Genomic DNA, 13,494 nt, shown 5'->3' on the forward strand with positions numbered 1-13,494 from the left:
GCTGGAGAATTTAATTCCAGCAAAGGATAGTTTGATAACCTTAGAAAATAGTTTGGTATAAAAAATATCAAAATAATAGGAGGAGCAGATTCTGCCAATCAAGAAGCAGAAATGAGTTTCCAGACACCATTAAGGAAATCATTGAGAAGAAAGGATTGCTGCCTGAACAAATTTTTTAAGCAGATGAAAATGCCTTATTCTGAAAGAAAAATGCCACAAAGGATGTTTACTAATAAGGAAGAGAAGCAAGCATCAGGATTTAAGGCAGGAAGGGATAGGCCAACTCTGCTATTTTGTGCAAATGCAGCCAGGCTTTTGATCAGGACAGCACTTGTCTACAAAGCTGCTAACCTATGAGCCCAGAATGGAAAAGACAAACATCAACCACTATTCTTTTGGCTGTACAACATGAAGGCCTGGTCAATGAGAATGCTTTTTCTGAACTGGTTCTTTCAATACTTTGCACTTGAAGTCAGGAAGCACCTTACCAGTTAGAGACTGCTTTTTAAAGTTCTTTTGATATTACGCAATGCCCCTGGCCCCACAGAACCTCATGATTTCAACACTAAAGGCATCAAAGTGATCTACTTGCCCCCAAACACAACATCTCTAAATCAACCTCTAGACAAGGGGGGTCATGAGGACCTTTAAGGCTCATTACGCATGGTACTGGGATTTTATGAAAAAGACCGTCAATGCTATGGAAAAGAATCAGAATAGAGAGAATGTCATGAAAGCCTGGCAGGATCACACCATTGAAGATGCCATCATTGCTATAGAAAAGGTCACGAGAGCCCTCACACCCGAAACAATAAATTCCTGCTGAAGAAAACTGTGTCCATATGTTGCACATGACTTCACAGGAGTCAAGGAAAGGAGTCACGGACAGGAGTCATGACAGGAGTCAAGGACTTCACAGGAGTCACAGAGCCAGTCAAGGAAATCATGAAAGAGATTGTGAACATGGCAAAAACGGTGGGAATGGGGGTGACGTGAAGGGTTTCAAGACATGGATTTTGGGGAAATTCAAGATGTGATAAACACTAAATCAGAGGAATGAACAGAAGATGACTTGATGAAGAGGAGTGCTTTCAAACCAGTGACTGAGAAAGAAGACATAGAAGAAGCAGTGCCAGAAAACAAATGGACGTTAGACAATAATGGACGTTAGGCAATCTGGCAGCAGCATTCTGATTATTCAAGACTGCTTTTGACTTATCTTATGGCATAGACCTTTCTACAATATAGGCACTGAAACTAAAGCACATATTGGAAGAGGGATTGGTACTATTTGAAAACATTTTTAGAGAAAAGAAAAAGCAAAAAAGTCAGACAGAAATTACAAGATGTTTCTGTGAAGTTACACCAAGTGTGCCTGCCTCTCCTGGCCTCCTGCCTCCCCTTCCACTTCCGCTACCTCTTTGGTCTCTGTCACCCGTGAGACAGTAAGTCCAACCCTCCGTCTTCCTCCTCCTCAGCCTTCTCAATGTGAAGAAGACACAAGTGAAGACCCTTATGATAATTGACTTCCACTCAATAAATAGTAAGTATATTTCCTCTTTCATATAATTTTCTTAATAACATTTTCTTTTCTCTAGCTTCCTTTGTTGTAAGAATACAGTGTGTAGTACGTGTAACATACAAAATGTGTATTAATCAACTGTTTATGTTATCAGTAAGGCTTCTGGTCAATGGTGGAATATTAGTACTTAAGTTTTTGGGGGATCAACATCATACATGAATTTTTAACTGTGTGGGGGGTAGGCATCTCTAACCCCTGTGTTGTTGCAGGGTAAACTTATTCTTTGAAATAGATATGTAATATTTAATAACTCAATATTTAAGAATATATATTATTTTATAGGATTTTTTTACAAAAATGAGAGCATTTTATGTGTACAGACCAACTGCTTTGTACATTGCTTTTATACGTAACAATACATCCTAAAGATAGTCTTATCTCATTACCTAAAGAGTGTCCTTGTCCATTTTCACAGTGGCAGAGTATTCCATTGCATGCATATTCCAAACTTCGTTTAAGCATTTAGGTTAGTTCCAGCAGTTTTTGTTACAAAATAATGTAGCAGTTTTTCACCTTGGGCTCAGAACTCTGCACTGATGAGAAAATACCTATAGGATAAATTCCTATAGTTAGAATTATTGGGGCAAGGAATATTCACATCTGTAATCTTGACAAATGTTGTGAAATGCTCTCCATAAAGCTACACTAAACCAGTATAGGAGAGGACCCTTTCCTCAGCCTCTCTCATCATCACAGTCTTAACTGGTTTTAGAAGAAGAGTTTTAGAATAAGAGAACTGGTGGAGTTTTAGAGTCAGGCAGAGTTCCCAATACTTTACACAGACTGGGTGATTCAACTCCTCAAGTTTCAGCTTTCTTATCTATAAAATACTAATTATAATACATCTCTTGTAGAATTTTTATTAAGAACAAGTGATATTATATATAAAGATACATGAAATAAAGCAAGGGTAAATGCTTAATTAATATTAGCCAAAAAGAGGAAAGTTTTTTTTTTTTTTTTCCATTTTTAAAATTTGTTCCCTAGTTCTTATGGGAGTTTGGTAGTTTTGGATTGTTTTGAATCTCTGCGCACCGACTGCAGGCAATGGCTCCTCCCTTCCCTCACGCTGCTTAAGCCTTGATGGCTTCCTTGCTATTCCTTGAATGTGCCAAGGACACTGTGCCTCAGGGCCTTTGCACTGCTGTTTCCTTTGTCTGCAACTCTTTTCACCCAAGTATCTGGTTGGCTCACTTCTTCATCTCAGTTATGTGTTTCCACAAATGATTCCTCAGGGAGACCTTCCCAGATTCCCCAATTTTGCACCTACAACAAAAGCCCTCTGCTTCCTTCTCAACCATATTTTCCTCCATAACCTTTATTACCACCAAACATCATATACATATATATACACACACACACACATATTACATATATGCACATGCATTTTACATATATATGTGTGTGTGTGTGTGTGTGTAGATAGATATGCTTTTTTCCCTGATCTTGTTGCCTCTCCCCTGGACAAAATGTAAGAACAGAACTTACTCACTGCTGGATCACTAGTTTCTAGATTTAGGGCCTTGCATATTACAGGTATTCAATACATTCAAATAATGAATTTGAAAGAGCAAATTACCAATTAATTTAAGAAAAGACAAAATCCAATTAGCAAGATTTATAAATAAAGAATGGCTGCCCTAAAATATTTGAAAAATTTGTACCTGTACTCTGAGATATCATCATTCTCTTCACCTCCCTATTCACTGAAATGTAACTTCTAGAGATTTTCTACAAAATGGAAATAAAGGAAGTAAGCTATTTTATATTATAGGATCATAAACAGCACTAACTAAAATAAATAAAATCATAAACAGTGATGGAATCAAATATCTCAACCCTCTGTTAGCTTGTGGCATTTGCTGCTGTAATTTTTGGTTCCTGTTTTTTTTTTTTTTTTTTCTTAGACCTAGGACTTGAAATCCAAATAAAAGACAATGAAAGTGCCTACTGTTATTGGAATAGCAATAAGACAATTAGGTAACATGAATACAACCTCACATATCTTAGAATTGTCTGATTAGCTGTGACAGCTTCAGATGAGAGAAACAAAATGGAGACACATATTCCTAAACAGTTACTAACTGAAGTACATGAGAGGGAGACTGTTCCCATCAGAACGACGATCGACTGAGGAGGCCCACGTGCCCTGGAGTGTGGTTGTTAGCACCATTTTCACTCTGCAGTGTCAGGGCCCCATCCTCATCAGCTGAGGTCTAGCCTGATAAGAGATAGTCAGAAATAAATTGCAAACTTAAAGAGATTTGGTATCATTAAAATGTGGCATAGAAATGTGACGCCAGGACTTATTCCTAGGCTTTATTACTGATGAAAACAACTTGCCAAACACAGTTTCCACTGTCATGAAGTGAATCCATTTTCTTCATCTGCCAAGTAATGTTAAATGTACTCCTCTTTCACTAAACTTCGAACCCCTTTTCACCCGTATTGTTATTCTTGTATTCCAATATTGTCATAGTGAGAGGAGATTCTGGTTAATACTGGTTGGATGTTTGAGACATAGTCAGTTTCAACACACTGTTTTCCTGCAAACTGTGCCGTGAGGCAGACTGCCATAAAATGAAATCAGACTGGCTATATGCTGTTATCATGACTGATTTAGATTTCATGAGAAATTGTTAAATGAGCAGAGAAAGGTAATGAAAACTGGTGAATAGTATGTTGGGGCTCAGTCAGGTGGGCAGGGGAAAGAGTATAAAATGGCAAAAAGTGAACATTACTAATTCCTTATTGAATATCTATATTAGATAACAATGGTGAATGATTAGATGCTTTGAAATGTGGGTGATGCCCACCCCAAACAGGAAATCAAGTCTTTTCTTTGAACATGGCTCTTTTATTTCTGTTAGGGAAATAAAAAGTACCATCTTCTGGTACTGAAATGGCTAACATATAATAGCTGCTCAGAAAATGCTTTTTAGTACAGCTAGATCAGAAGAATAAGTTCTAGTGTTCTATAGCACTATAAGGTGACTATAGTTAACAAAAACTTATTGTATATTTTCAAACACCTAGAAGAGTGGATTTTGAATGCTTCAGCATAAAGAAATAGTAAATGTTTTAGGTGATGGATATGCTAATTACCCTGTTTGATCATTATACATTGTGTACATGTATTGAAATACCACACGGTACCCCATAAGTATGTAGTTATTATGTGTCAATTTAAAATAATAAAAACAAACAAATAAATCCAAAAAATGCTCTTTAATAGAAATAATAAAATCCTTCACAATCTTTAACCTTTTCTTAAAAGACCACTATCAAAATTTTCACATAAGCTTGGCAAATTATACTTTCATGATTTTATCTTTAATGAATGTAATCCAACTTCCTAAGCACTTCCGTGAGAAATTCACAAGTATAATTCAAAATTTCAATGTGCATCTAAAATCTGGTTTCTAAAATATAATTGTCTACATTCACTGTCATAGTTGGAGGAAAGCAAGATATTATTTTCCTTAAGTTGATTTGGATATGCACAGTGATACAAGCCTAAGAGGTTAGGTAAATAAAGCTTAGATGGCATAGTAACACTACTTAACTTTTATGGCTTATGTATGGCTATGCCATGCACTGTGGTAAATGCTTTAAAAGTATTAGTTTGTTTAAACTTCATAACAATGGTTTGAAGTAGTTACTATGAATAACTCTGCTTTACAGATAAGGAAGTTGAAGCATAAAGGTAATTAATGTGCTTGACCTTAATGTCCAAGGTAGAAAAATAGTTAGTGAGGCAGCTGACATTCAAACTTAGGCGTCCTGACTCCAGATCCAGTGCTCCTAAACACGGTGTATAGTGCACAAACACAATCAAATAGAAACAGTTAATGACATGGGATGATAATTAATGTGTTGTTACATTATTTCAAAGATCCAGATCATTTAGTCTTAGAAATTACACAGTAGTTTAACAATGGTAATTAAATATTTAAGGTACCTTTGATTTCAGTGAGAGAAAATGTGTAGTATAAATACAGGTTTACTTCATTTAAGAAATTGTCTCATTAAAGTTGTAATTTCAGAAAAAGAAGGGCTAAAAGGATCATATGCTCATTGTCAGTTCTTTGTTTTTTTTCTGTTTTTTGTTTTTTTTTGAGACGGAGTTTTGTTTTGTCACCCAGGATGGAGTGCAGTGGTGCGATCTTGGGTCACTGCAACCTCCGCCTTCTGTATTCAAGCAATTCTCCTGCCTCAGCCTCCCGAGTAGCTGGGATTACAGGTGTGCATCACCACCCCTGGCTAATTTTTGTATTTTTAGTAGAGATGGGGTTTCACCATGTGGGTTAGGCTGGCCTCGAACTCCTGACGTTGTGATCCACCCACCTCGGCCTCCCAAAGTGCTGGGATTACAGGCATGAGCTACCGCACCTGGCTCATTTCTTTGTTGAGATACAAATGTTGCTAAATCATGGCCCTTTCTTTCAATTGTTCCCCTCCTTTGTACCCCAGAACTACTCTATTAGGTGAGAATCTCTTATCTGTACTCTTACAGCAGCCTCCAAATGGTCTTCCCAAAACTCCAGTTTATTCTCCACATTGTTGCAAGAAGTATTTTCACAAGTCAACCAACAAAAAATACTATATTACTCTTTCCCTTATTAAGAACAATAATAATATTTTTAACCTTTTACATTAATCACTGGCCCCCAGTGATAATTGATGAAAGCTGTGGGCCCTCTCCCAGTAAAACTGACTTTATACATTACTCAGTATTCTCTGGAGCTGCTTACCAGAGATTTCTAAAGTTTCATCTTCAGCTTGCCTCCTCGTTTGAAATCCCACCATATTTGTCGCTTCAAATACTCTGTACTCGGGCTCCATGAAGCTTTGCATTGTTTCTCATTCTTGGAATATTCTCCAAGTGCTTTCCTAAGTGAACTGTTAGTTGTCTGGAATACTGTGCTGGAATAGAGGAAGACCTTACGATGTGGCTCTCTATGTCTAGAATTCAAATCTGTAAGTTTGGGGACATTTTTAGCTAATTACAAACTCAATTTCATCATTGGTAAAATAATGGTGCTAACATTATTTCATAGAGTTTTTGTAAAGACTCAATGAGATTATAAGTGAAAGGGCTTGGGGTACATCTCATAATAAACACGTGTCTCCATCTTCAATCCCAGATCAGTTATCACCTTCTCTGTGAATCCTGACTTGCCCCTTGCTCCTCCACTCCCTAACCCAATCCCCTACTCCAGCCAGTGGACTTCAGGTTTTCCACTCTGTGCTTCCACAGCACCCAAAGGTGATACCTCTAAACTTGAAACATTGTTTAGCATTTATCTGTTTCTTGCCTGTTTCTTCATCTAGACCAGCAGGTCATAGGTCAGCCTGTAAATTTAAATCACCTGTGATGCTCTGTAAAAATCAATTTCCTTGGCCAATTAAATCAGAGTTTCTGGTCTGGTATGCAGTGATGATTCTTAAAGTTCCCCAGGTTGTTTTAATGTACAGGTGTAAACTATAGACAATGGACTCCTTGAGAGCAGGATTTTGCCAGTGAAGTTCCATTGCCATTATGGAGCCTGGATGTTATGCAAGTGGCTGTAGAATGAATGAATGAATGAATGAATGCATGCATGATGACCAGTTCTGAATATACATTTGATAAACTTCAGCCCGTTTGATTATGAAAATGCAGCATTTAAATTTAACATGTTATTAATACATTTACATTTATACAATGGTAATCAATACCCAAACAGAAAAAGAAATGCTTTAAGCTTTCTTTTTTTTTTTCTTTTCTTTTGTTTTTTTTGAGACGGAGTCTTGCTCTGTCGCCCAGGCTGGAGTGCAGTGGTCGGATCTCAGCTCACTGCAAGCTCCGCTTCCCGGGTTTACGCCATTCTCCTGCCTCAGCCTCCCGAGTAGCTGGGACTACAGGGGCCCGCCACCTGGCCCGGCTAGTTTTTTGTATTTTTTAGTAGAGACGGGGTTTCACCATGTTAGCCAGGATGGTCTCAATCTCCTGACCTAGTGATACGCCCGTCTTGGCCTCCCAAAGTGCTGGGTAAAATCTACATATTGCTTTAGACAACTTCCTAGCTATGCATTTATGTGCTTATTATTTTTCTTTCATTATTTTGGTTTTCAAAGTCATATTAGGTAGGTGGTTTTAACGTATGAATCTCTTAAATATCTTGAACTGAAATTAGCAGTCCACTTGCCACCATAAAATTTCTCATTTTTGAACTGCTGTATATAATCCTTTCCCTTCTAGCATTTGTCTTGTTGCCTTTCTCTCAAAGTGTGCATGTAGATTTATATTTAACCTGTGCTCGTTTGTTTTCGTGACCTATCAGTAATTGCGTTTAGCTATAAAAAGATACACAGTAGTTTGGGAAAAAAGAAAACAAAGGACTAATGGCATTAAAAGCATAGTTCTAGTAATTCATTGAAATTAACATTTTCCATAATGGCTGATAGAGCTTCTTTTCTGAATGCTAAATGAAAGCTGCTATATTGTGAAATGTTTCTTTTCATATAGTAAATAGTGTCAGAGCACCATGACTAGTAAAATCAGCTTTCTCATCTAAATGGGAAAGGTTCGTAAGTTTATTTTCAGAATTTGATTTTGGAATGGCCTCTAGATACTAAAGCTGAATGGTGAGTAAGGAAAGCAGATTCCTATCTCCTCTGATAAAGAGGATCATGACTTCATTACCTCAGGTCTAGTCGAAATTGAAATGTTATCGGCTTAACCGAAAGAAAGTCCATCACAAAAATGTCTCTGACTATTGGGCGATCTTCGGACTAGAAATGCACAGGCTGGATATCTTTATTGAAATATAAATGGTTGATTCTGAGACTATATTTAATTTCTTTAAAATGTTATTTTCTCTCAGGTAATCAGCTCTGATACAGGGTCTACTGTTTCCTTCTGGATGATAGACACTGGGCAGAAAATCAAACAGTTTACTGGTTGCCATGGCAACGCGGAAATCAGCACCATGGCCCTTGATGCAAATGAGACTCGGCTTTTGACTGGCAGCACAGATGGAACTGTAAAGGTGCGAACACAATGATGCTTTTCTATCCAGATATGAGGAGATTAAAATACTATGCCAGAAGACATGGCTATAGATATTCTCATTTTTGCCTTTTTGGCATTGCAAGAAGAGAAATGAGACATGATAAGAGCGAGAACATTCCAACCATCTAATAACAAAACTGCTAGGAAAATAAACCTCTGTGGAAAAATGAATAAATAATTTTTCTGAATAAATTATTTAGAATGAAAATATAACTTGGCTTACTCATTTCAGAAAGCCCCTTTTTTATTGTAGTGAATAGGGGACTACTTTGGGGAATACGACGCCTGGATAATTTCATGTGCTTCGGCTAATGTCTGTAGTTTTCTCTTTTTAAAGTTGATTAAATGAGAAATCAGGACTACTTAAGTAAACTTTAAAAAATGTCATAGATGCAAATTTTTCAAGAAATAAATATTTAAAAGTAAACTATTTTGTAATTTTAATTTTTGTTATGTGAAATTCAGATAGTAGAAAGAATAATCATAATCTTATCCATTCTAAACTAACATGATTTGATGCTTCTAAGTTTCTTGTTCTATATTTATCATTTGTTTCTTCTGGGAGGAAGGTGCTAATTTTTTTTGCAAAATTATCAACTTTTCATGAAAAACTAGTTACTTGATATCTGAAGTCATGTCCACCAGTGAATCTTCTCTGCTCCCCTCAGCCCCAAGAGTAACGAGTCTTTGATTGGAAATGGCTTGTGCCACTATGAGACAATAGAAGGTAATTTCCTGAATAAACTTTGAATGTTTCTCAAACTTGCTAAAACTGGGCATTAGACTACCTTCCATGGTGTAGTGTATGATGCACTCAGTTAAGCTGTAGGGGAGGGTGATGGAAAGCTACCTAGATATGTAGGTAGAACATCCTAGAAGTTTAAGTATTCAATGGGATTACAGGCTGGGAATTATTAGTGTGAGGAAGGTGCTATGGGGGGTTGAAAAGGGAATCTCTGGAAATTAGTAGAAGTTGGCCTATGAGAAGGTTAATGGAATGAGGTATGGACTGGAGATTTGGGTTTAAGTAAAGTAATCTAGTTTACAGGAGAGCTGATAAGATGTGTGAAGGTACCAGGACAACCATAATCCCAATAATTGAGGTGAAATAAAAGAGAAATAACTGGAATTGGAGTATTAGACAGTGGTTCAGGCAAATAGGAAAAGCCAATATCTCACTTACCAGTCCTGGGGTGTGAGAATGAATTGAACATTGGAGTGAATGGATTAGGTTCTATTTAACTCTATCTCGGAAAGTAACTGGGTATAGAATCTAGGGTAAGGCTTACCTTGTAGATGTTGCTAAAATAATCCCAACTAAGGGACTTAGTAGGACCTGGGGACATTCAGATCTTTGCAATACCTACTTGTGGAAATTATTTAAGGTGAACTTGGTAAGAGCTATGTTTAGAGGAAAACATAGTGACATGGATGAAGAGTATGCGTGTGCCTCAAGTCTCAACTGAAGCTTTGACATCTTAGAAGTTAATGTGAATTTAGTAGTATAATAACTGCTTCTGAAGGTGCATTTATCTTTATCACAAGAGCACAACAGAATTCTGAAGTCTGGCAACTTCTGTGTAGGACACATAAATCAGGTTCGAGTTGCTATGGCCGTATTCTATGAAGAAACAAGAATGAATGACATTTTCCAATCTAATTTATAATTTAGAATCCAAATTCAGTACCTATGTAATCAAAGACTTAAAATTATTAACTTATTCATCATGGCTTTGAATGGTCTATTTTTAATTAATGTTTTGAATAATTAATGTGTGCATATAATAAAATTTTTGAAATATAAAATGGATGTATAGTGAAAATATATCATCGCTGTTTCCAGCTCCTTCTCTGAGGCTACCACTGTTACTGTTTTCTTGTGCATCCTTCTGGCCATAAGCACCATTTGTTTGTTTATTTTCACTCAGTCATTCTTGTTTGTTTGTTTTTAGAGACAGGGTCTCACTATGTTTCCTGGGTAAGTCTCAAACCCCTAGGTTCAAGTGATCCTAGTGTCTCAGCCTCCTCCTGAGTAGCTGGGATTACAAACACGTGCCGCTGTGGCTGGTCATTTGTTTCTTGATGGCAGCCTACTATACATGCTGTTCTGCATTTGCATTTTTCTGTCAAGGATATTGACTCATATAAATGGATACAATAATAATAATGTTAGCTAATATTTATTCCATGCTTACTATGAACCAGGCACTATTCTAAGGACTTCACACACACATATACGTATATCTACAAGGTTGGTACTCTTATCATCCTGATTTTACAAACGAGGAAACTGAAGCCCAAAGAGTTAAGGCAACTTGCTCAAGCTTCCATAGGTGGTTGAGTTTTGGCAGAGTCTAGGAAAATGAAAAATGGAATGACTCATTCTTCTTTACGGCTACATTATATGCTACTGCATAGACAGTCCTTATTCTGATTGTGCTATTTTCTTACTAGTGAGCAATTACATTGATTCAAATCTTTTGCTTTTTAACAATGCTGCAAGAATATGCTTGAAAGTATGTCATTTTACATATATAAATGTATCTGTGAATGATTTTCTAGAAGCTGAACTTTGAAGCCGAAATTTAAGCCAGTTTTTAATCATCTGTGGCATGATTTTCTAGAAGCTAAATTTTTAAAGGGTATAGGACTTTTAGTAATTATTATTATTTTTTGAGACAGAGTCTTGCTCTGTTGCCCAGGCTGGAGTACAGTGGGACGATCCTGGCTCACTGCAACTGCTGCCTCTCAGGTTCAAGTGATTCTCCTCTCTTAGCCTCCTGAGTAGCTGAGATTACAGGTGTGCACCACCATGCCCAGCTATTTTTTTTTTTTTTTGAGATGGAGTCTCACTCTGTCGCTCAGGCTGGAGTGCAGTGGCACAATCTTAGCTCACTGCAACCTCTGCCTTCTGGGTTCAAGCTATTCTCTTGCCTCAGCCTCTTGAGTAGCTGGAACTACAGGCGCATGCCACCATGCCTGGCAAATTTTTGTTTTTTTAATAGATAAGGGGTTTCACCATATTGGCCAGGCTGGTCTCAAACTCCTGACCTTGTGATCCGCCCACCTCAGCCTCCCAAAGTGTTGAGATTACAGGTGTGAGCCACTGTGCCTGGTCCCACCTAATTTTTGTAATTTTAATGGAGACAGGGTTTCACCATGTTGGCCAGGCTGATCTCAAACTCCTGACCTCAGGTGATCCGCCTGCCTCAGCCTCCCAAAGTGCTGTGATTACAGGCATGAGCCACGGTGCCTGGCCTGCATTTTAATTTCGATAGTGCCAATGTGACCTCTGTGCATGATGTGCCAACAAGGTTTCATAGTAGAGCTTAGTTTAAACTGCTACTAATGTAATGATGCTCTCCTTAAAGTATGCCTATTGGGCTTAAGTTTTCACTCCACTGCCTCAGTAGGTAAACCGGAACTGCTTGTGTCCTCTTGAGGACTGTGTCTAGCACCCACTATCAACAGGAGATTTTATTGGTAGAGGATGAGAAACCTAATAAATGATGACTGTTTCTGGTTCTGTGTCAGCTGTTTAATCCTCCAAGCATCCCTGAAGAGTAAAGTTCCTGTGTCACAGATGAGGAAGCAGAAGTTTAGACATAGTGAAAACTTCAGGATGTCAACAGATTCCACAATGGTTTTCTTCATGATTTTATATTGTGTCTCCATTTAGAATACATATTAACTTATAGTATTTGAAGAACTATTATTGGAATAGATTGATAGAGTTACAAGTAGAGTCTAAAATATGTACAGTCATGAACTGTCTAACATTTCAGTTAAGAACAGACTGCATATATGATGGTGGTCCCTTAAGATTATAATACCATATTTCTACTGTACTTTTCTGTGTTTAGATACACAAATACTTACCATTGTGTTACAATCGTTGATAGTATTCAGTACAGTAATACTTACCATTGTGTTACAATTGTTGACAGTATTCAGTACAGTAACATGCTGTACAGCTTTTTAGCCTAGGAGCAATAGACTATACCATATAGTCTGGGTGTGTAGTAGATTGTACCATTTAGGTTTGCATAAGTACACTGTATGATATTGGCACAATGATAAAATCACCCAATGATGCATTTCTCAGAATGTATCCTGTTATTAAGTGATGCATGACTTTATATAGGAAAAAAAGTCAGTTTCTCCTACCGTCACACTGAATACGATACACACCTCTGGTCACCAAAATATGTGTAGGGATTTTTCCCATACACCAATTCTGTGGTAGATTTTCCAGAGGACGCCAGTTGGGTGTCCTCCAATTCAATTCTATTCTGACACTAGCTACTTGGAGATAGAGTCAAATCCTATAGGTTGAGGGCTCAGTCCCATAAGTCTGCTTCTTTCTTTAGATGCCAGTCACAAGCATATGTTGTAACTTGTGATTCTGACTGATGGGCTGTAAATCAGCATTCTTGTGACCCTCTCCTTGGATCCGATTAATTTGCTAGAGTGACTTACAGAACTCGGGGAAACACTTGACTTACATGTATTCATTAATTACAAATGATATTACAAAGGATACAGATGAACAGACAGATGGAAGAGATGCATAATGCAAGGCATGTGGACACAGTTCTTCCATACTGGGCTTTTCACCCACCAGCAACCTCCACATATGTTCAGCTGTCTAGAATCTCTTCAACTCCCATACTTTTGGGTTTTTATGGAGGCTTCATTACACAGGCATGATTGATTCCATCACTGACCACTGGAGATGAACTCAACTTTAAACTCCTCTCTGCTCCCTAGGGGTTTTGGGGTGGGGCTTGGTGTTTCTTGAGACCGGCCCCCACTCTGAAGCTATTTAGGGGATCCCCAGCCTGGAGTCATATCA

General features: G+C 37.7%; 1 protein-coding gene across 1 annotated transcript in view; it reads left to right on the forward strand.

The window, feature by feature from the left end:
* The window catches only part of WDR49 (WD repeat domain 49), a 183,541-nt gene that overhangs the window by 92,063 nt on the left and 77,984 nt on the right, over positions 1–13,494 (forward strand). Inside the window, exon 8 of the mRNA XM_037988593.2 lies at positions 8,452–8,616. Coding sequence (XP_037844521.2) covers positions 8,452–8,616 — 165 coding nt within the window. The remainder of the gene's footprint in view (positions 1–8,451; positions 8,617–13,494) is intronic.

This window comes from Chlorocebus sabaeus, chromosome 15 (assembly GCF_047675955.1).
Source record: "Chlorocebus sabaeus isolate Y175 chromosome 15, mChlSab1.0.hap1, whole genome shotgun sequence".
NCBI classification, from domain to species: Eukaryota; Metazoa; Chordata; class Mammalia; order Primates; family Cercopithecidae; genus Chlorocebus; species Chlorocebus sabaeus.